At 36.4% G+C, this 25380-nt stretch overlaps 1 protein-coding gene across 1 annotated transcript in view; it reads right to left on the bottom strand.

The window, feature by feature from the left end:
• LOC126353934 (uncharacterized) overlaps window positions 1–25380 on the bottom strand; it is a 336644-nt gene that overhangs the window by 43237 nt on the left and 268027 nt on the right. The window contains exon 10 of the mRNA XM_050003196.1: window positions 19939–20118. Coding sequence (XP_049859153.1) covers window positions 19939–20118 — 180 coding nt within the window. The remainder of the gene's footprint in view (window positions 1–19938; window positions 20119–25380) is intronic.

The raw sequence follows: 25380 nt of genomic DNA, 5'->3' as shown, positions 1-25380 counted from the left end.
CATGTGGTAGTTGGAATAAAAGGGTAAACTTTAAACTATAAGAAGTAAAAAGAATTATCGAAAACACATTCTAACTGCTGGCAATACTTGTTTAGAAACAACATTTTTCATTTTGTTATGTACAAATTTTTCAAACTTCCTACTGAAGAGCAAGCTACGTATAATTGACCATGAGAGAAGCAGCAGTCTTTGAGGTTGAAGTTTGTCCTTGCACTTTGTCAATTGTACAACAGCTTGGAAATTGCAGTCTTTTAAATTGGAATAGCAGTTCAGTAAAATTGGAGTAGCACTTCAGTAGAGATCAATGGTATTCTGGGGATAAATAGTGTGTATGCTTGTACTTTCCATTCATGAGTTCAGTTTTGATGATGTTATTTGATAGCTGTCTGATGATCATCTTGTTCCATTACATAATTTTTGGTGAGTTGATATTTCTGTGTAGTATGATCTGAGATCCAATTTTAAGTTGAAGGCAGGGCAAGGGCATTCCTGGTACTGTAGAAATTCTTTGGGGAAGTTCACACTTTCTTCAACATTTATCATCATGTCAATCAATTTGCATATTCTCTCTTCTCCAGGAATTTTCTTTTGAGTATTAAAGCTGATATCATTGACGATATTATTTTTAGCTGCCAAAATTGCTCCTTCAAATACCCAGTACATATTGGTATAGTTTTGGACAATGTTTGGATAATATTGATCAATGAGTTCATTTTCAGCAATAGCTATGTTGCAGAAATCACTGTTAAGTTTAAGGAGACTGGTCATCTAGTTATGTAGGATATGTGCCTTCACCTATTTGTAATAGTAGTTGAGCATTATGTGCTATTATTTTTTCTCTTGATAGTTCAGCTCTCATATCTTTTACTAGTCACAGTATTTGTATGTGTGGCTAGAGATGTGATTTTTTTAAAGCATGCATTGATCTTGTCTGCTGATGTTGACTTGGGGGTAACTGGAAGTGTTAGTTGAAAAATCTCCTGAGAGTATGATTAAAGCTCCTCCCGTCACTTCAGGGTTTCCCTGCAGTTTTTGTTATGTTCTGTGAATGGCTTTAAGTGATTTTTTTGTGTGCTATTGTGCATTCATCCCAGAAGATAATTTTTGGCTTGCTTTAGAAGGTAACCCGATCCAGATACTCTTAAGATTTTACACATTGGAAATTGCCCTTCAGCTGTATTCAGTAGTAGGGCAGAGTGGGCAGTTTGTCCCCCTTACATAAGTGTGATTGCAATGCCGGATGATGGGAGTGCAAGTGCGATATGTTCTTTAGCATGTATTTCCACCAGCAATAGATTTATTAGAAATGTTTTCCCAGTGCCGCCTGGTGTATCCAAGTAAATAATTCTGCCAGTGTTGTTGTTGATCTGGTCCGTGATAACATTGTAAATTTTCTTTCAATTGCCATTGAGGAGTGGTTTGTTGTGAGCAATGTATTGAAACAATTCATTGATATTGTAGCTTTTTTCCTTTGTAATTGTGAAGTTTAGCATACTGACAGCATCTTTTCATGGTGCTTGCATCGTAAGTTGTACTAAGGCCTGGTTGTTTATTGCTAAGCATTTATCATCACTGAAGATGTCATTGTTGAATTCAATGGTCATTTCAGGATGAGCTTATCAGATATGGTTCAGTACATTGTCACTCATACTTTCTTTCAAAAAGTCCCATAGCTGTTTTGATTCGATGGGTTACTTCTTGTTATAATGATGGCAAATAAGTCTCTCATTTGTTCACCTGAGGCTTTGAGGTTTCTTGTACTGTTAATTCCCAGTTGTCATTTTCTAGTAGTCCGAAGCATTGGCATGCTTCTCTGTATGTCTGGCATAAGTAACCAACAACCGGCTTGAGATCTGTGAAACTTGTTGGTTCCCTTATTTTGTGTAGCAACATCGTAAGACAGAAACATTCAGCATTGTTCAGATGTACAGTGTATATGCAGCCAAATGCACCAGTTTTCATTATTCCTGGATGATCTTCTACTGGAACTCATTTTTTTTTTTTTCATCACTGAATGGTTTTGCTTGTTGTGTTCCACATAAGATAGGTAGGGAAATCAACATATAATAATTACTTTAGCGAATGGATCAATTTCACACAGTTGGTAAAAAGCTATCAATGTTGTGTTCTAATGCAGTTCCCATGCAGTTTTTCTTGTGTTGTCCTCTGTCCATTCACCAAATGTGTTGCTAGAAGTTTCTCAGTTGGTTCACGTTGGTGTATGGAAAAACCGAAAATCCACAATGCTGCTTCATTACTGTTGATGTATTTTCCCGTTTAGTGCATAGGATTTCATCGTTTCTTTTTTTTTTTTTTTTTTGTTTACTGTCTTTGCCATGTCACTGCTTTTGTTCACATACTTACAGACATATTTGATTGATTTCACAGAATGGCAGTGTTCTACATTTATGTGCCTAGAGCATTTTGGTAACTAGTGTGTTGTGTGGTACTACCCATTGATTATCTATTTCCAGTTTGTTGCTGCCTCATATTCAATATTCATATTTTTGCTGTGAAATCACTGTTTTTGGATGATCGTCTTCTGTTTTTGGGATAGCCATCAACTCCAGTTTGTGTGTTGTCCAAGCAGTGGTGGCTTGTGGGAATACATTTAGGGTGTTCATCAATTTTTAGATTCAGATAAATTTGAGAGTGTGAAATTAATGGAATCTACTGAATAACAGTTATGCTTATCAACAAGTTTATACAACTAAAGCCACTGCCAATAACAGTAACAACAGCAACAGTAATAATAATAATAATAATAATAATAAAAACCAGTGGAGGCCCAGAGAAAGGATAGGCCTCCGGTATGTTCTGCCAGTAAAAGGCAACGAAAAGAACAAACCACTAATAGGGCTAACCCCACTTTTAGTGTGATTAGTTGGTTCAGGACAGAACTAATGAAGCCTTGGACAAGCACTGTCATGGCCGGGGACGACGCTTGAACCCTATGTCCGTCCACAGTGGTAACGACACTGCTAGCCACATGGAAAATGATTTAAATCCAAATAGAGGTGTTTTGCAAGATATGCTTCCTGCAACCTCTCTAGAAGGAAAACAAAGACAGAGGATGAGATGAAGTTAACTGACACCTCATGTTCTGTTATTACCAAGCAAAGAACTTAGGAACCAACACAACTGGATGCAGATCCCAAGTATACACAACATTTATTACCAGATACACAAATTAAAATTTTTAACAGAACAACGATTAGCTGATGAGATCCGTGTAATAATTGAAAATAACAGGATACCCCAGTCAGAATTAGAAAACATCAAACAACAAGTACAACAAATACTGAAAGAAAATAATGTGCAATCAGAAGAAGTAGAAAATACAGTAATGGACTCAAACATCCCAGAGCAAACAAACAAAGAACAACATGCACCAATTAAAGTCAGAGGAAAACAAAATCTAGGACAGCCACCGGAACAATGCAAATAGAACACGAAGTGACACGCACGTTAGATATAGAAGAAAAATTTCAGCTGACATATATAGAATACAAAGACAGAAATACAGACATTAGACCATTTTTGCATAAACCACCAAATAACCCACAAGTTGAAACAACAATAACAACTATCAACACAATCATACACAACAAAATAAATGAAAATACAACTATGAAAGAGTTACAACTACTGGTTTATATAGGAGCACTCAGTACACTAAATATACACACTAGGCAGAGATCAGAACCAACCAACATACAGAAGAAACCCACAAAACCAGCATGACAACATAGACTACAGATCAGAATAGAAAAACTGAGAAAAGACATCAGACAGCTAACACAATTTATAAGAAATGAAATGTCAGAAAAAAATGAAAAAGGTTAGGTAAAATCTCACAACAAGAAGCGATAGAGCAATTAGATGAAGAGAAGCAGAAATTACAAGCATTGGCAAAACGGCTTAGAAGATACAAAAAAAGTGAAAATAGAAGGAAACAAAACCAAACATTCAACACAAACCAAAAGAAATTTTACCAGACAATAGATAACACACACATTAAAATAGACAATTCACCAAACATAACAGACATGGAACACTTCTGGAGCAACATATGGTCAAACACGGTACAACATAACAGACATGCACAGTGGATACAAGCAGAAACAGACAGATACAAGATGATACCACAAATGCCTGAAGTGATAATTTTGCAACATGAAGTTACCCGAGCAATTAATTTTACACACAATTGGAAAGTCCCTGGAAAAGATAAAATAGCAAATTTCTGGCTAAAGAAGTTCACCTCAACACATTCACATCAAACTAAATTATTTAACAGTTACATTGCAGACCCATACACATTCCCTGATACACTTACACATGGAATAACTTAAATGAAACCTAAAGATCAAGCAGACACAGCAAACCCAGCTAAATACCGCCCCCTAACATGCCTACAAACAATATACAAAATATTAACTTCAGTCATTACACAGAAATTAATGACACATACAACACAGAACAAAATTATAAATGAAGAACAAAAAGGCTGTTGCAAAGGAGAACGAGGATGTAAAGAGCAACTGATAATAGATGCAGAGGTGACATATCAAGCTAAAACTAAACAAAGGTCGCTACACTACGCATACATTGATTACCGAAAAGCTTTTGATAGTGTACCCCACTCATGGTTACTACAAATATTGGAAATATACAAAGTAGATCCTAAATTGATACAGTCCCTAAACATAGTAATGAAAAATTGGAAAACCACACTTGATATCCAAACAAATTCAAATAATATCACATCACAGCCAATACAGATTAAGCGTGGAATATACCAAGGAGACTCATTAAGTCCTTTCTGGTTCTGCCTTGCTCTGAACCCACTATCCAACATGCTAAATAATACAAATTATGGATATAATATTACTGGAACTCACCAACACAAAATCACACATTTGCTATACATGATGATCTAAAACTACCGGCAGCAAAAAATCAACAACTCAACCAATTACGAAAGATAACAGAAATATTCAGCAATGATATAAATATGGCTTTTAGAACAGACAAATGTAAGAAAAATAGCATAGTCAAGGGAAAACACACTAAACAAGAAGATTACATATTGAATAACCACAGTGACTGCATAGAAGCCATGGGAAAAACAGATGCCTATTAAATATCTAGTCTACAGACAAAAAATAGGAATAGATAATACAAATATTAAAGAAGAACTAAAAGAAAAATATAGACAAAGACTAACAGAAATACTGAAAACAGAATTGACAGCAAGAAACAAGACAAAAGCTATAAATACTTATGCTATACCAATATTGACCTACTCATTTGGAGTGGTGAAATGGAGTAACACAGACCTAGAAGCACTCAATACACTTACATGATCACAATACCACAAATATAGAATACATCACATACATTCAGCAACAGAAAGATTCACATTAATCAGAAAGGAAGGAGGAAGGGGATTTATCAACATAAAAAACCTACATTATGGACGGGTAGACAATTCAAGAAAATTCTTTATAGAACGAGCAGAAACTAGCAAAATACACAAAGCAATCACTCATATAAGTACATTGGCTACACCATTGCAATTTCATAACCAGTTCTACAACCCTTTAGATCACATAACATCAACAGATGCAAAGAAAGTAAATTGGAAAAGAAAACACTACATGACAAGCACCCGTATCAACTAACACAGCCACACATCAATCAAGACGCATCCAACACATGGCTAAGAAAAAGCAATATATACAGTGAGACAGAAGGATTCATGATTGCAATACTGGATCAAACAATAAACACCAGATATTACAGCAAGCTTATTATTGAAGATCCCAATAACACAACAGATAAATGCAGACTTTGCAAACAATTAAATAGAAACAGTAGATCACATCACAAGTGGATGTACAATACTAGCAAATACAGAATACACCAGAAGACATGACAATGTAGCAAAAATAACACATCAACAACTTGCCATACAAGTATGCACCACAAAATGTACTGGGGAATGATGAATACAAATTATACTGGAACAGAACCATTATAACAGATAAAAGAACACCACAGAACAAACCTGACATCATCCTCACCAATAAAAAGAAGATAGTAACACAACTAATCGAAATATCCATACCCCATACAACAAATATGCAGAAGAAAACAGAAGAAAAAATTGAAAAATACATCCAACTGGCTGAGGAAGTCAAGGACATGTGGCATCAGGATAAAGTTGACATTATACCAATTATACTATCAACTAAAGGAGTCATACTATACCAATTATACTATCAACTAAAGGAGTCATACCACACAATATCCACCAGTACATCAACTCAATACGGCTACATCCAAACGTATATATACAACTACAGAAATCTGTATTTATTGATACATGTTCAATTACCCGAAAGTTCCTAAATGCAATGTAGCGTATACCATATGGTTAAAAGGAAGTCACACTTGATCAAGGTCTGCGTCACTTTCCATTTTTAACCAGACATAACGTCTGAGAAAAGAAAGAAAGAAATAATAATAATAAGATGCATAACTTATCTGACAAAAGAAAGAATTGTGTTTGAGGAATTTTGTTGTTTTGTACATAATTAAGTACAGTTTGAGGCAATAACAGAATAATATATAAGCTTTCACAACTCTCCATTTTGCATTTTTGCTTAAGTGGGAGTTTTCGTGCTTTTCTATTTTTTCAGAAAAACGTACAAGGTCCCTGACAGATGTATTAGTTCATGAATTTACTTCCAGGTTGAAAATCAGATATTCTTAAGCTGAAACCACACAATAACTTGTACTAACTGTACACCTTCTTGTTAAATATTTGCTTGTAGTCACACTTATTTGATTTTGTCACTCTTTCAGTCAAAGGATCTGTTCTCGGAGGCCCTAGTTCCTGAATGAGATTTTCATTCTGCACCAGAGTGTATGCTGATATGAAACTTCCTGGCAGTTTAAAGCTATTTGCTGCACTAAGACTTAAACTTGTGGACTTTACCTTTCATGGGCAATGCTCTACCAACTGAGCTACCCAAGCATTGCTCATGAACCATCCTCGAAGCTTTACTTTCCTTTTAGCATAAATAGATGCAACACAGTTCATGTTAACACTGCATGCAAAAGCTGATTCCCGTGCAGTAAACACTCAACGCCAAACACAAAGTGCCATTTGTGGCAATGATTAGACTCACCCACCAACATCATTACTTGAGTAGAATACAAATGGGGCGATGAGATCCATAAGGGCCTGAAGCATACTGTTGTTGATTATACATTTAAGTGAATATTAGAGAAACCAATGATACAGATTTTTGTGAATTTTCATACATACAATGAGGGCCTACAGGAGAGATAAACCTGACTCTCCATAAGATCAACAGTGTTAAGAAATGCTACAGTCTCACAACCGAGAGCCATGTGCTTTAGGCCCTTATGATTCTCAGCATCTCAGATGGATTGTATGATAAAATTCATAACTTAATATACTATAACTCATTCAGAAACCCACAAATAGGTTTACTGGTTGTGCAGCTTTAACATTCCGGATGATCAAGAAGTCAGTATAAATTTGAAAACTGAATAAATCACGGAATAATGTAGATAGAGAGGTAAAAATTGACACATGTGCTTGGAATGACATGGGGTTTTATTAGAACTAAAAAAAAAAAATACAAAAGTTCAAAGAATGTCCAACAGATGGCGCTTCATCTGATCAGAATAGCAATAATTAATTCATCTGATCAGAATAGCAACAATTAGCATAACAAAGTAAAACAAAGCAAAGATGATGTTTTTTTACAGGAAATGCTCAATGTAGCCACCATCATTCCTCAACAATAGCTGTAGTTGAGGAATAATGTTGTGAACAGCACTGTAAAGCATGTCTGGAGTTATGGTGAGGCATTGGCGTTGGATGTTGTCTTTCAGCGTCCCTAGAGATGTCGGTCGACCACAATACACTTGCGACTTCAGGTAACCCCAAAGCCAATAATCACACGGACTGAGGTCTGGGGACCTGGGAGGCCAAGCGGGACGAAAGTGGCAGCTGAGCACATGATCATCACCAAACAATGCACGCAAGAGATCTGTCGGACATTTTGTGAACTTTTTTTTTTCTCCCCCCCCCCCCCCCCCTAATTAAACCCCATGTCATTCCAAGCATGTGTGTCAATTTATACCTCTATATCTACATTATTCCTTGGTTTAATAAATTTTCAAATTTATGCTGACTTTTTGACCACCCGGTATATTGACATCTGATCTAATCTTACTACAGTACATAGTAAGTGAATTAGCATATCTGAGGAGTGTGCTATCATCTAGCAGAATTAATGCTGAGTGAACAGGGATAGAAGTCTACCACAAGGTGCTACCATCTGGTGGCACTGACGTAAACTTCTAGTTGAGTGGCCTGGGCTAGCTGTGCACATCATTAACCATGCACATTGTTTAGCAAATCCTTATGTATTTGGCCCATAAGGCAATTATGTCACTTGGGTGTGCATGCCCAGAACTCCTTAAAATGTGCAAAACTGAATATGTGCTCACTTTCCTGATGCGAAGTTTCGCAGAGTCTAAAATGAGCAGTAGTGCAGTAGATTTAAGTGCTGTATCTTTCAGATTGCAGCATCTATGTTACATTTAACAGCATTCAAAGAAAAATAACCAATAAATCTGCAAGGTACCAAAATTTAGTGTGTTCAAATGCTCTTGTGTTCTTACACAGCAGCCATCACTGGATCCAAGTAAAGTTCTGGTTTTTGTTTTTGTTTTGTTTTTTGTACATTTTGCATCACTCATATATGGCAAATAGGGGTTTAGTGGCCCATATTGTCTGTGAATCATGTTTTTTACTACTATGTCATACAGTTCAAGATCTTCTCGTGGACTGGGAAATTCAGCTTGGATGATTTTGTCCATATCTGTGGATGAATTCTGTGATGTAGCCATACTAAATTGTGTGTGTGAGGCAATCCTCATTTTTGCCATTTGACTCTGTATATCCAGCATCTAATGATTCTAAAGATGTATTTTGTGATGACTTCAATAAATCTCATTTGTTTTTGTCATAAAACTTGGGCTATTACGTCATGTCGATGCATGGGAGCTTGACTGTATCTTACTTTTTCTTTGATTTCTGGCTGCAACAAGTTGCGTGTGAATGTTATGAAGAGGACAGGTCATCCAAATTTTTTTTATTTAGGTTCTGGCATCTTGAGTGTATCTGTGCATGTATTTTGGACTTCTTATGTGTGATGAGGGTAAGATTACCAGTGTTCTAATATTAATGTTTCCATCATTTATGGTTGTGTTTCGAATATGGATTCTTTCATGTGTAGTTTCTTTTGATTTAGTAAAGCATCCATTCTGCTTCTAATTTTGCCTGTGTATCTAGCAGGAATTTTCAGAATATATGATGAGTGTTGAGTGTTTGATTGTATGTTTCCCTGTTTCTGGTCATTAAGCAGTGAGCATAGAGCTCCAAGGAACTGACTTTTTTGTTTGTTTCTCTGCCTGTTTCAGGCTGGATATGTTTCACATTAAAATGATATACATCCTGACCATGCAGAAATATTAATGGATATTGGAGGGCATTATATGAAAGGTGTGCTTCTGCGATGCATTGTAGCCCTTCTCTTCTTCATTGTACAATTATATCATGACCTCTGTTTTCATTGTGCACAATTATGATGACAACTTCATCTATCTGAGGTGCATTAAATCAACATTCATGTTCTCCAGGTGTCTTTTGTTGGCTCAGATTATAACTTCATACTCATCAGAAACACTTCATGCTAGCGATGTTTTGAATATGTGACTCAGTTGATTATATTTGTGTAAGATCCTCTGTACATCTTTGACTGCTTCTCATGTCAATCCACTAACATTTGTGCATTGTTGATCAGTTTCTGTTTCTTCATTTCTGGTGAAATATACATGCAGAAATTTTTAGTGATAGATTTGTCCTCGGATGGAGAAAAACAATCAATTTCATCTGCGTTAGTGTTGATTAAGGTCATTTGGAAGCAGGCATTATACGCTTTTATATTTTGAAGAAAGTGTTTTGATTCTGTAATTTTGGTGGTCATGTAATCTAAAAAGTCCTCCTGGTGGGGGTGCACCCAGTGGTGGTAATCGAATTTTTCCATTTATGCAACAGAATCCTGGTGTTTCTCTACTGAATTTTTTCATGTGGCAGATGTTATCCATTTTTCCAATTATGATGTGTTTGTGTTTGTTATATTCTTTCCTCAGATCATAGTGGAACGCTTCATTTGTTAGATTGTACTGTTTACCTGTCCTCGTCCGCACTTCTCATAGGGTGATATTTTCATGGCTGACTTGAATACACAGTCTTTAATTATAAAATTGTGTTGCAATTCCTGTTTCTTCAATCAATTCCTTTTGTTGTTATTCAGTTTCTTTGCTTCTCATGGTGCTAATTGTCATTCATCGGGAACTTAAACATGCTTCACGCTCTCTGTCTGTTTCGTTTTTTCACTGTTCTTTTCACTTTTGCTGTTTTCTTTCAGTACTGGCAAGATATTATCCTCTTTTGTGCACTGCCTAAAATATAAATCAAATCAATTTTTTTAACACACACACTAAGAACACTTTAACCACTTTTCACACTTTATTTTCAATTTATATTCAGTCACTGTATCACTTTGACTACTCACTCTTCACTGTTTGTTTTTATCCACTCACTGAACTACTTTTTCAGATCTTCCCTTCGTCACCGATAAGAAACTGATGTTTGAACCCATGATTGGTCTTGCTTTCTATACTCCTACTAATGGGTAACCCCATCTCTGGCGAATTCCAGACCATGCAAAAAGGCTTCAATTCATCCCCATGTTTCAAAACATTCTACAACATTCAAGTATGTTCTGGAATGTTCCACAATATTCTGGGATGTTCCAGGATGTCCCCAAACATTCTGGACTCTTCCCAAACATTACAGACTATTCCTGAACATTTCAGAACATCCCAGACCATTGTGAAACGTTCTGGGATGTTGTGGAATGGTCTCAGACACTCTCTGATTTTCTGAAATGTTATTGAATACTCTAAAATATTCTGTAAATTTCTAGATGTTGAAACTTCCGAGCCTTTATATCTTCAAAAGTGTTCCCTTCAGGTAAAAATGGGAATCTTCTTCATGGATGGGGATAGAGGGCTACTCCCTTGTTCATACCAGGACTCATTTCTGAGTTTTAGTGGAATGCAAATTGTACACTTATTTTTATAACATATATTGATTAACTGCAACTGCTTTGGAAGGAAAATGCTACTTCTCTGCCTGATACGATACTCAGTTGCTGTTTTCATCTAAATATTTATGTAGCAGAACACTGTCAGCTGTCTATATAGCAGCACTGTTAAAACATGTTTAATAGAAGCACCTTGTAAACAATAATTTACACACCCAAATAAAAGGATTCATTATGGAAGGAGTGGCTAATAAGCTACTAATTCCCTTTAGTCCTGAATACTTCAAGATTTACTACATCCTTTCTGATTTTGGCTGGTAACCCCTTAAAGACTTTTGCACCAGAGTAAAAAACTCCTTCCTGAGCCCTAGACAGATAAAAATAGTCTCTATGACAACTATGTTTACCTCTATTATTGTGATTGTTAACTGTCGGTCCACCCTAACTTTACTCTTGTTATTAACCACAAATACCTTCAGGGAGCAAGTACATTGGAACATTGGTGTAAGAATTTAGAGATCTCTGAAAAAGTTTCTGCAAGATGGTTGATTATCAGTTTTAGGTAATACTCTTACTTCTCTTAAGATTGTCAAAAACAATATCAAGTGAATGTATGCTAGCAACTCTGCCTGCAAAGTCAGCTCAGCACTTTACTTCGAACACAATCATACCCAAAAGAGTTACTATTTTAAGTGATGATGATTGTTGTGGCCCTGCTAGCAGGTGAATTAGCATGAACGATTTATGCTGGTGGAGTATTCAATGTGTGTCCAAATAAACTTAATGGTTCTACTTTTGGTGGCAATCTTTTTTGTCCTTATGTTTCCAGCTACTATTAGGAAGGATTTATTGAATTTAGTGCCCAATGATTTGTATCTGTCTCACAGGTACTGTCACCAGGGTCCCAATATGATTTGTCTCAGGGTGTTTATTTGTTTAATGGCCAGTAATGCTCCAAACTTTTTTTGCTTCACTCTTGGAATTTTCAATTTTTTGTGCTTAGTGCATGGGTTCTGCTTTTTGGTAACAAATGAAGAGTCCAGTAGTGTACCTTGTCTTGATTAATGGTAATCCTCTACATTAAATAAAGCTCTCTCTTCCTAGCAAAAAATGCTATCTGATGAAATACAGTCTGATTTAGGAGTCAGATCAATACTACCTAAGATGAAATTAATATTGAAATCTCCATAACAGATGACTTAGCTGTTGTTTATGCTAAGTCTTATTTGTACCGTATCTAACTGCTTTATGTCAGGTAGAGCATTTCCTCTTGGAGAGCTGGGTACTGTCAGAACTGATATCTTGTAACTTTAAAATTATGACACAGAATATCTGGCCAGTTCTTACCTTTAGGAAGAAAAATTTAAATGTTGGTGATATGCACATACAAAAGTAGGTTTCAAAAGAAATAGTTTCTTCTCAGGGGAAAGAGAGGTATAGTGTTGGGAAGGTTCAAAAAGAAAAGCAAGTCACTTTTACCCCAGAGTGAGAAGAACCCAGTTATATGAGGAAACTAAATATAACCTAATCTGAAAATATCAGGGGCCACAGAAGTACCTGCAGCACTGAATCTGATTACTGAATATCTAACAAGATGTAATAACAACAATACATGAATAATATAGTATGTTCTAAATTTCTTGGTTTATATCAGTCATACACAGAATGATGGTAATTAATGCTCCAGTTTCAAAATACTGTTGAAAAGAACCACTGCTCAGAATGATGTCAAAGTTTAATGGAATATTATCAAGGAAGGGTGAAATGTTTTGGAACCAAAAGGAGAAAATACTGAAGTTTTTTCCACTTGCTTGCACTTTAAATGGGGGAATATGCAAAATAAGACACGGGGTACATAGCTATTCCTCAGTTTGAATCTGAGATGCTCAGCATGACAGCCTCAATGCAAGACTGCACACTGCTGGTGAAGCCTTTTTGCAAGCATACAAACATGGAGACTGTGCACCAGTAACTCTACACAAATTCTGGGCACTCAAGGTTATGAAAAAAAGGGATTGGGTCTGGAGAAATTGATTGCGGAACTCAAAGAGACAGGTTATTCTGAACTGCAATGAGGCAGAGGAAAGAGAACAATTGATACACTTTCAGTGGAAGTTGTGGCTACAACACTGCAGGAGGGGTTGAACAGTAGTGTGCAAACATCAGAGCACAGGGAATTGCCTGAACAATGGACATGTCTGAGAGCACAGTGCATAAAATTCTACAAAAAATCATGCAATGCTATCTATAAAATATTATCCTTGTTCAGGTTCACACTGACCTAACAGTAAGACAAAAGTTTACTCTAGAATTTCTTGCTCACATGGAAGTGGACAATGAATGGCCATGGAACATTCTGTTGTCAGATGAATGCCATTTTCATCATCAAGGATTTTCCTGATACTGAAGCTAGCATCAGTTATTGCAATTCCACTTCTTACTATTTCTTTGCTTAACTGTTGAAAGTTTCTGAAATCTTCTTGAAGCATTCCAGTCCCTGCCTTTGTTCTACTTCAAAAATCAGCATTTATTTTCCTGCTATTAAAGCTAGCACCAGTTATTGCAATTCCACATTTTACTTTTTCATTGTTGAACTGTTGAAACATTCTAACATTCTGGAACCTTCTGACCTTAAAAGAGTCTTTGCCTCTGACATTTTACAAAAACTTATGGGCCTATCACTGGTCAGGGGTATAAACATGCCCTGTCTGTTGGAGTTTCTTTTCTATCATGCCAAAATCTCAGTCAACAGGATAAATAGGTATGTCCAGGAGTGAGGAAATAATGTTGAATGAGAGAATAGAACACATTAATCATTCAGTTGCTTTTCTTTTTTCCAGTACTAAAGTTTGCAGGTGGGTGGGGATCACTCCCTTTTAAAGTGAGCATATGAAGGATCATTGACTACTTTCATGATTCAGGTGCAATTTATGATGAACATCTTGAGGCAATATTTTCTGGCAACATTACACTGGTATCTGAACTAGTTTCATATGTGGAAGCCAAAATTGTTTATCCGCCACTGCCTCAGGTAGAACACTGTCTCTCTTGGTATTTTTGGTGTTGGCAGTGCCTGTTTAAATGATAGGGGATTACATAGTATTCAAAAATGTCACTGTGACATGTCTTTGTATACACCCTCAATAGAAAGTATGCTTTTTCAACTTCAAGTTGGCATAGCTTAACATTCAGAAGGATATTATCTCTCATAAGAGGTGCACACTCATCACACATTTTACATGTGTCTGTATGTGGTAACTTAAACTGATAGTGAACTCTGGAATCTTGACTTTTTTTTGAAGCACGTGGTGCATCTCAGCCACAGTTTCCACACTTGTAATGTGCACTTTCTTCATTTGTCATTCTGTGAATAATGATTTCCCTGTTTTTGGAGCTTTGTAATACGATCTCTAACACTATCCAATTTTCATTCTGTGCTTAACATTGCTATGTTTTACATGTCTATCCATATGCAGCATGCCAAGAGGTGTTCTATTAAGTTCATTTCTAACTTCATCATTATCTACATCTTCACCAACATGCTTTTCTGTCTCCTCTAGCTGCTGAAACTCCTTTCTGTAAAACTGCAAATATGTCACAAAAACCTTTCAAACACACTCTAAGTTTTGTACCAGTAGTCTTTGTAGCATGATAAGCTTGTGATTTCTTTCTGGTACTGATTACAGTTTTTTGCATACTCTTGATTGTTGTCCTTACACTCAATAAGATCATGAAGGTAGGCATTTTGAATACTGTACTCTTACAGATTGTGAAACTCACAAAATAATGTGCTTTTAGAACCTTCATCTAACATTGAATAACTACACCAATTGAGGTTAGAACTGTCTGATTTGTTTTTGCAGTCACATTCAGGTCCTTACCGCTTAGCTGTAATTTTTTACAGGTTTTATTGCATACATATTCATGTCCACTGTGTCTTTTCTTCTTTACATTTTCTCTCTTCCATTTGTCTGGGTTATGAATATTTTTGTTACAACCACTTTCAATGTTCTGTGATACACAAGTATCCATGTTTTTCTGACGTACTGTTCAGCAGGTGAAGCAGTAATATCACTTCCATTACCAAAAGAATGACAGATCATGTACTACAAAGTGGGACAGAAAACATTTTAGGTGTAATATGCATAAAAGAAGATGGATGCAAAAGCAAAAATTAAATAACAACTTAGCCTTCCCATATGATAAAGAAAAATGTCATGTGACTAGTGCCTCCCATCGGGCAGACCGTTCGCCTGGTGCAAGTCTTTTGATTTGATGCCACTTCAGCAACTTGCGCATCAATGGGGATGAAATGATGATGATTAGGACGACACAACACCCAGTCCCTGAGCAGAGAAAATCTCCGACCTTGCTGGAAATCAAACCCGGGCCCTTAGGATTGACATTCTGTCACGCTGGCCACTCAGCTACCGCAGGCGGACTCCCATATGATAAAATAATATAACAACTGTAACATTCTTATGTTGGTAGCTCTGCAACTGACATAGAAGAGATCATCAGTAAGTGGCATAGCTCCCCCTCTCATGCAAAATACTGTTGTTATTGTTGTCATGGTCTTCAGTCCTGAGACTGGTTTGATGCACCTCTTCATGCTACCCTATCCTGTGCAAGCTTCTTCATCTCCCAGTACCTACTGCAGCCTACATCCTTCTGAATATGCTTAGTGTATTCATCTCTTGGTGTCCCTCTATGATTTTTACCCTCAACACTGCCTTCCAGTAACAAATTGGTGATCTCTTGATGCCTAAGAACATGTCCTACCAACCGATACCTTCTTCTAGTCAAGTTGTGCCACAAACTCCTCTTCTCCCCAATTCTATTCAATACCTTCTCAAGAGTTATGTGATCTATCCATGTAATCTTCAGCAATCTTCTGTAGCACCACATTTCAAAAGCTTCTATTCTCTTCTTGTCTAAACTATTTATCGACCATGTTTCACTTCCATACAGGGCTACACTCCATACAAATACTTTCAGAAACAACTTCCTGACACTTAAATCAATACTCGACGTTAACATGTTTCTCTTCTTCAGATATGCTTTCCTTGCCATTGCCAGTCTACATTTTATATCCTCTCTACTTTGACCATCATCTGTTACTTTGCTCCCCAAATAGCAAAACTCATTTACTACTTTAAGTGTCTCATTTCCTAATCTAATTCCCTCAGCATCACTCGATTTAATTCGAGTACATTCTATTGTCCTCGTTTTGCTTTTGTTGATGTTCATCTTATACCCTCCTTTCAAGACACTGTCCATTCCGTTCAACTGCTCTTCCAAGTCCTTTGATGTCTCTGACAGTATTACAATGTCATCGGCAAACCTCAAAGTTTTTATTTCTTCTCCAAGGATTTTAATACCTACTCTGAACTTTTCTTTTATTTCCTTCACTGCTTGCTCAATATACAGATTAAATAGCATCGGGGACAGCCTACAACCCTGTCTCACTCCCTTCCCAATCACTGCTTCCCTTTCATGTCCCTCAACTCTTAATAACTGCCATCTGGTTTCTATACAAATTGTAAATAGCCTTTCGCTCCCTGTATTTTACCCCTGCTACCTTCAGAATTTGAAAGAGAGAGTGCCAAAGATGTCAAAAGCCTTCTCTAAGTCTACAAATGCTAGAAACGTAGGTTTGCCTTTCCTTAATCTTTCTTTTAAGATAAGTCGTAGGGTCAGTATTGCCTCACGTGTTCCAACATTTCTATGGAATTCTAACTGATCTTCCCTGAGGTTGGCTTCTACAATTTTTTCATACGTCTGTAAAGAATTCACGTTTTATTTTGCAGCTCTGACTGATAAAACTGATATTTCGTTAATTTTCACATCTGTCAACACCTACTTTCTTTGGAATTGGAATTATTATATTCTTCTTGAGGTCTGAGGGAATTTTGCCTGTCTCATATATCTTGCTCACCAGATGGTAGAGTTTTGTCAGGACTGGCTCTCCCAAGGCTGTCAGTAGTTCTAATGAAATGTAGTCTACTCCGGGGGGCCTTGTTTCGACTTAGGTCTTTCAGTGCTCTGTCAAACTTTTCATGCAGTATCATATCTCTCATTTAATCTTCATCTACCTCCTCTTCCATTTCCATAATATTGTCCTCAAGAACATCGCCCCTGTATAGACCCTCTATATACTCCTTCCACCTTTCTGCTTTCCCTTTTTTGCTTAGAGCTGAGTTTCCATTTGAGCTCTTGATATTCATACAAGTGGTTCTCTTTTCTCCAAAGTTCTCTTTAATTTTCCTGTAGGCAGTATCTATCTTACCCCTAGTGAGATAAGCCTCCACATCCTTACATTTGTCCTCTAGCCATCCCTGCTTTGCCATTTTGCACTTCCTGTCAATCTCATTTTTGAGATGTCTGTATTCCTTTTAGCCTGCTTCATTTACTGAATTTTTATATTTTCTCCTTTCAGTAATTAAGTTCAATATTTCTTCTGTTACCCAAGGCGTTCTACTAACCCTCGTCTTTTTACCTACTTGATCCTCTGCTGCCTTCACTACTTCATCCCTCAGAGCTACCCATTCTTCTTCTACTGTACTTCTTTCCACCATTCCTGTCAATTGTTCCCTTATGCACTCCCTGAAACTCCGAACAACCTCTGGTTCTTTCAGTTTATCCAGGTCCCATCTCCTTAAATTCCCACCTTTTTGCAGTTTCTTCAGTTTTAATCTACAGTTCATAACCAATAGATTGTGGTCTGAGTCCACATCTGCCCCTGGAAATGTCTTACAATTTAAAATCTGATTCCTAAATCTCTGTCTTACCATCATATAATTGATCTGAAATCTTTTAGTATCTCCAGGGTTCTTCCATGTATACAACCTTCTTTCATGATTCTTGAACCAAGTGTTAGCTATGATTAAATTGTGCTCTGTGCAAAATTCTACCAGGCGGCTTCCTCTTTCATTTGTTAGCCCCAATCCATATTCACCTACTACGTTTCCTTCTGTTCCATTTCCTACTGTCGAATTCCCGTCACCCATGACTATTAAATTTTAGTCTCCCTTCACTACCTGAATAATTTCTTTTATCTCATCATACATTTCATCAATTTCTTCATCATCTGCAGAGCTAGTGGGCATATAAACTTGTACTACTGTAATAGGCGTGGGCTTTGTGTCTATCTTGGCCACAATAATGCGTTCACTATGCTGTTTGTAGTAGCTTACTCACACTCCTACTTTTTTTATTCATTATTAAACCTACTGCTGTATTACCCCTATTTGATTTTGTATTTAAAACCCTGTATTCACCTGACCAAAAGTCTTGTTCCTCCGCCACCGAACTTCACTAATTCCCACTATATCTAACTTTAACCTATCCATTTCCCTTTTTAAATTTTCTAACCTACCTGCCCGATTAAGGGATCTGACCTTCCATGCTCCAATCCGTAGAACGCCAGTTTTATTTCTCCTGATAACGACGTCCTCTTGAGTAGTCCCTGCCCGGTGATCTGAATGGGGGACTATTTTACCTCCGGAATATTTTAACCCTGAGGATGCCATTATCATTTATTCATACAGTAAAGCTCCATGCCCTCGGGAAAAATTATGGCCATAGTTTCCCCTTGCTTTCAGCCGTTCACAGTACCACAACTGCAAGGCCGTTTTGGTTAGTGTTACAGGGTCAGATCAGTGAATCATCCAGACTGTTGCCCCTGCAACTACTGAATAGGCTGGTGCCCCTCTTCAGGAACCACACATTTGTTTGGCCTCTCAACAGATACCCCTCCATTGTGGTTGCACCTAGGGTATGGTTGTCTGTATCGTTGAGGCACGCAAGCCTCCCCACCAACGGCAAGGTCCATGGTTCATGGGGGGTGGGGGGTGGGGGGGGGAGGGGGGCAGGGGCAAAATACTGATGAGGACATATTCCTGAAGTTAGAGAATCTACAGCAGAAAATGTGGGAACTATGTCATCTCATTCCAAGTTCACATGATAGACAACAGGTGACAATAGTATACTAGATTTTTCCATCACAAGCAATGGAAGGTGAGTCTTTGAAACATCAAAAAACCAAATAGCTGTCAGCCAGAGATACTAAGGCAAATGCGAACAAGTAACCCATCAACAGATGGCCACAAAAGTCTCATTCAGGTCCTTACTGCTTAGCTGTAATTTTTTACAGGTTTTATCGCATACATATTAATGTCCACTGTGTCTTTTCTTCTTTACATTTTCTCTCTTCCATTTGTCTGGGTTATGAATATGTTTGTTACAACCACTTTCAATGTTCTGTGATACACAAGTATCCAAGGTGGCCACAAAAGTCTCAACAATTTTATAACTTTTGTGTTTTAAATCTAATTAAGTGTTATTTGTACTCAGACAGATTTAAATAGTGTCTTCATTACTTACACAAAACCAGATTACAGGCTATTTGCTGTGCTAGGTAATATCATCTACATCACTACCAGGAACCAAAAAAGTCATAACTGAACCTTTATGACAGATCAACTTCCTATTTTAAATGCTTCTGTAAATGTTATTGAGGGCTATAATGGTATTAGCAAAAAGAGAGAGAATGCTTACTGAATAGTAAATTGCAACAAATTAAATTTTTTGAGTTCTAATTATTGTTTTAGGTTAAAGGTCATTACAGCATCAATAAAATGCCATAGGTATCATAATGATAAGCATTTACATAAAAAAAATTGTAATTTGAATATGCAATAAGGTGGATAATAACCTCAACGTTCCGAGAGAGGTCAAAATCTTGAGCAGTTTGACGCAGGTACAAGGAGATGGCAGCTTCTAGTCCAATCACAGCAGCTTCATGTTGTGCTGAGCCCCGTTGTGGGATGTGTAGAACCCGTTGGACATGGTCTTTCTTGAGTGCCAGTAGCGATTGGGTTGAGCGGAATGCCAGCTGCTCAGCAACATGGTTTTCAGGAACACAGGCTTCTTTTACAATTCAGAGAGTGAAGACATTGAACAGAACTGTGTTTTTGAGTGTATGGTGTGCCATTGTTTGTCCAAATGAAATAAAGAATTTGTGAAAATTTTAGCAATATTAGTAAGAGATACATGTAGCAAGAAGTGCATTCCATATCATTTGAACCCTGTCTCTTGTCAGTTTTTGTGTTGTTGTGTTGTGAACATGAGTTACAGAACACACAAACCACAGTTACTATTGCCATTTGATATTTGTTACTGCAGACAGACATTAGACAATGTTGTGCATGAAACCTTAAGAGTTATGCTTGTTTGAGGTAAGTTACAGAAGACAAATACCGCAATAATGTAAATTTATCTTCAGATTAGAGCTAGTATGTCAATTAAAAAGTTATACAAACTCTTTTGAAAATTATCGTTTACTGTTTCTCAGTCTGATAAGGTAATCCATAATAAGATCATAGAGATAAATTAACTCACTTTAAATGTTACAGAATGAGTCAAAATTTCACAGTTACTTCAAAATGTCTTGACTGCAGTAAGATGTTATTAATAGTTAGAATTAAGCTTTATAAGAGGCTTTGTTAATTGTGCATGTGCTTTAGTAAAGGAAAAAATATTCTCTGATAAACTGTTACACCAAGAAAATACTATGTTTATAATGGTACAAGTTTCTTAAATGTCAACAGTAATGTGTTTTCTCAGAATTTCAGCTGTTCAGTGCACCTGATGAATTTGACTTTCATTCCTTGGTGTGTCTTAGGCAATCATATTTAAAAGCTCAGGATAGTATTGCAATTTCTAAATTAAAATGCTCCCAATGAAAACTTGTTATTCCAATTCACTCTGTTATGTCATCATTTTAACGTTGTATAACACCAGTATAGATATTTATTACAGCATACAATGCTCTATTACTTCCTACATTTCCCCTTCATAATTAAGTTTTGCAGTTATGTATACAGTTTTATCTATTTGTTCATCACTCAGTATTTTTTAGAACAATGTATGAGATTCTGACTCTACAGAGATAGAAAAGAGGGACATAATTTTAATATACATTGTTAAAATATACCAGTGAAAATTGCAATTGTATGTGCATGAATGTGATATGTTAGTGCAATGAAAAGCTAGCTATTATTCAATGAGACAATTAGAATCAGACTACTGCTTGAAATTTACAGTAAATGAATCGGTGGTAACACCATTTTAAAAAATCAAAGTATTGTTACACATCAATTCCTTTGATAAGCATTAGCAAAAATTGTTTTGAAAGGGCAGAGAGTGTTGTGATGAACATAATGGAAGATAAAGGTGTCCTGAGTGCCAGCACAGAAATCAAAAAGGCATTAAAGAATAAGACATTTTACAATATTACAGACAAAATGTGAGGAAAGAACTAATGAAGAAAATAGAAAAGCAATACTAAAAAGCCAGCACTATAACTGGTAGTAAATATTGTTTACAACAAAGGGCAAGCTCTTTGGAGGTCTTGATGGCTATCCTATTGGCTTGTACTAACTGATGGGCAATTAGTAAAATCTGATATCTACTTCTAAAATTTATGCTTGGAAGTATATCATATTCAGCTGTACATAGATCAGAATGAAATTGTCATATTATGGCAGAACATCCACTAAAATGAACCTTCACAACAGACCAAACTCTGAGTTGCCTTGGACATAAACTTGGATCTGTACTTTGTGGAATAGTCTATAAAAGGTAGAGATTCGGATTTGTATCCTATACAAAACACAGGAAGGAACATCCTCAATGACTGACTTGTATTAATACCAGTAGACTGTTGTTCAGCAAGAGTAGTATTTATACTGTTCGTAATGTCACCCATGTGACTGAACATTTTGCAATGAGCCAGGCATACAGAGGGCAGAAAACCTAATATTAAGCACACAGATTTATGTACTTAGTTTATTACCGTATTCTTTCATTTTAAGCCATTTTTCATATAGAAATTATTGCTTTCATTCAAAGCTGTCTATTTTCTTAGTTATATTACATCACTATTAGAAAATTTTTACCTAAGGTACTGATGCTTTTGAGGTATTCCTCACTAAAAGATACATTTTCATTCTTGAAGGAGACTCCTTTGATCTTTTGTCAGCCATTCCAACATAGTCTTAATGCTGTGTACAGGAATTTTTTATTCTTTTCAGCTGTTCAAGAACACCTAATAGCTGACAAAGATTGATATTATTTGCAAATTTGAGAATTTTTTAAACACAGTAATGAGTTACTGTACAAAATTTTGATGAATGTCACATTGGAGTTATACAAACCAAATGATTGGGAAATTCTACTGCAAACTGGGAAGTAGTTCACAGAAACATTTGATTTGCTTGAAGAAGCAAATGGAGAAGAGTATAGGAACCATGATACAAAGGAAGAATACTGTCAGACACATGTGACAGGTAACCATGTTATTACAATGTGGAGCTTGTTCAAGTGTGATTCATAGATATCCTTAGTTAACTCTTTACGAGGTCATCAGTCTTTGAGGAATGGAAGTTGTTTAATTTGGAAGTGAATATGTTGGTACCATATTGGAGTCACTGCAGAAAAAGCGGAGCCTCGCTGGATGCAAGAAAATCCTGAAGTGCTTGTAGTGGTGAGACTGTAAGGGAAGATAATCAGCAACCTGTGGCCGATTTAAGACTGAACCATCATTCAGTATAGGTTATGCTTTCCTACCATTATTTTTTTTTTTATTTTCAACATTTTGTTGACACAGGACCAGCAACTTCTTTAATATTTCATGAAGTGTTTAACAGATCTGTCACAGTAGTTAAAACTTCCGGGCTGAGAGGCCGTGGTCGAACAGTAAAACTTCTTCTCCCTGACGTTTCGTTGCCAGCTGCGGACAACATCTTCCAAGGCGAGTCTACACGCTATGAGATCTGTCACAGTTGCAACTCATATGTTTGACAACTAGTTTCAAACTGTACAGTTCATTCTCAAGCCTGATCTACTGAGGCTACAAGAAAATAGTACAGAGTTGTTAGTGATAGTGAATACAAATGTGGAATTACAATATAAACAGTTCAAATGTAATAGAACTTAATTATTTGAATTCAGACATACCTGCACTGAAAGTGCCTGATCTTCATAACAAACATCAAAAAGACAATACATACTCTACAAAATGTTTGCAGATGTATGTCACAATCAAACTGGAGCCCAACACATTTGACAGTATGAGGAAACTTTCGTTGGCACTATTGTCATCCCTCATATACAAGCAGGCCTGCAGCCAATGGGCATGACGCATCTTAAATGTGGATGTGTCAAAGCACCTTTATTAATCTTCTCATCAATGTAGTGAACAACAGTGGAAAATGTACAAGCATTACACAAACACAAATACAAAAAATAGTGTCATGTGAACACATTACATATTTGAAAATAAGACGAATGTTTCATGTTCAGGTGCATGTCCATGGCCATTGGGTGCATGAATTAAATAAATTAAACTAAACAGTCACAGTCAATATAAAATACAACTAAAGATAAATTAATAAAATCACATTTGTTGCTCCATTAAAAATTTTGCAACATACATAGAGATTGTTGTCATCTTCAGCTGCGTATGGAACAGAATGAAACTGTCACATTATAGCAGAACATGCACTTTAATGAACCTTCACAACAGATCAAAACTCTGATCTTGCCTTGGACATGTGCTAAACATTTAAAAACAATATATATTGTTTGTTTAGCCAAAAAATTTTGTAAAGAGCAACTACATAATAAAACAGTGTCTCATGGCACAGAATCATTATAACGTCTCGTCATATGCAACCACACTAAAATCACCTTGCACTGTAATCATAATGTTTATCTGTTTGTGCAAATCCTATTGCATTAAATTACAGAGAATGAATACAGAAATAGATGCTCAAGCATTTCATATAATTTTAAACGATTTTGTGGTACTGGTCACACATGCTGTATGGACAACCCTTTTCACACAGTGTCTCACAAATAACAGCAGCTGTCAAATTCAAACATAATGACCTGACAAATTTACTAACTAGACATACTAATCTAATTACAGAAACACTTAAGTGCTGTGAGATCCATGACAATGTCAAATTCAAACATCACGATCTGACATATTCAATTACTTGACTTGCATATCTAATCACAGATTTCATTCAAGTATATGATATGCACTACAAAATGCTCTCATATGAAACATTGTGATTTGTGTCACACAATTCACAGCATTCCTTATTTATTCACTGTGAGATAATCATACACTATTTTGGGTGCCTAATGTAATAATTAGAAATTGATAAAGGCCACTGTGTGTAGCCTACATGTGAAAACCTAACATGAAACAGTTGTCTGACATTCAGATATGTAATGTGTATGTGCAACACTATAATTTGTATTTGTGTAATACTTTTACATTTGACATTGTCATTCATTTCATCGACAAATAGATTAATAAGGTGCTTCGACATATCCAAATTTAAAATGCGACATGACCACTGGCTGTGGACTTGTCCTTTTACATTAGGCATGACACTAGCATCACAGAAAGTTTCCTGGTACTGTTGGCTGTGTTGGCCTCCAGTGACATTCTGACTTGCTAAAATAGGCCCATGTTGACTGGGGCAGTCATATGTGAATATTTTAAGAAGCATGTATTGCCATTTTGATGTTTGTTATTACGATCAGCCACTTTCAGTACAGGTATCTCTGATTTCAAATAATCAATTTCTTATTTTATGTATATAGACTGAAGCGGAGAGTGAAAAAGTACAGTTTTCGCTTGCCATTTTTAGTCTATGAATATAAAATCATGTTTGTATGAGGTCAGTAAAGTTTCTGAAACTGTGTCATTTCAGTTAATTTCTGTTACATTTGTACTACTTATGTTGTAATTGCACATTTGTATTAATTGTTCATTGACACCTGTGTACTATTTTTGTAGCATCAGTAGACCAGGGTTGAGAATGAACCAGATGATTTGAAACTAGTTGCCAAACGTATGTACTGCAGCTGTGACAGATTTTTTAATAAATGCTTCTTGAAATTTTGTTTTGAAATAAAAAAGCCTGTTGTTTCTTATTGAAGAGCTAATGAAACAGAAGGACCTTCACAGCTGAAATGAAAAATAATTGCAACCGACTGGAAATAATTGGAGTTGTCTCAAACTTGGAAACTGGAACTCTATTTGTAAGTTAGGAACTATGAGGGTTTCCCTTCCAGC

This window comes from Schistocerca gregaria, chromosome 3, assembly GCF_023897955.1.
Source record: "Schistocerca gregaria isolate iqSchGreg1 chromosome 3, iqSchGreg1.2, whole genome shotgun sequence".
In the NCBI taxonomy this organism is placed as follows: Eukaryota; Metazoa; Arthropoda; class Insecta; order Orthoptera; family Acrididae; genus Schistocerca; species Schistocerca gregaria.
Note: the sequence above shows the minus strand (reverse complement) of the source record. Positions and strands in the feature narration are given on the sequence as shown.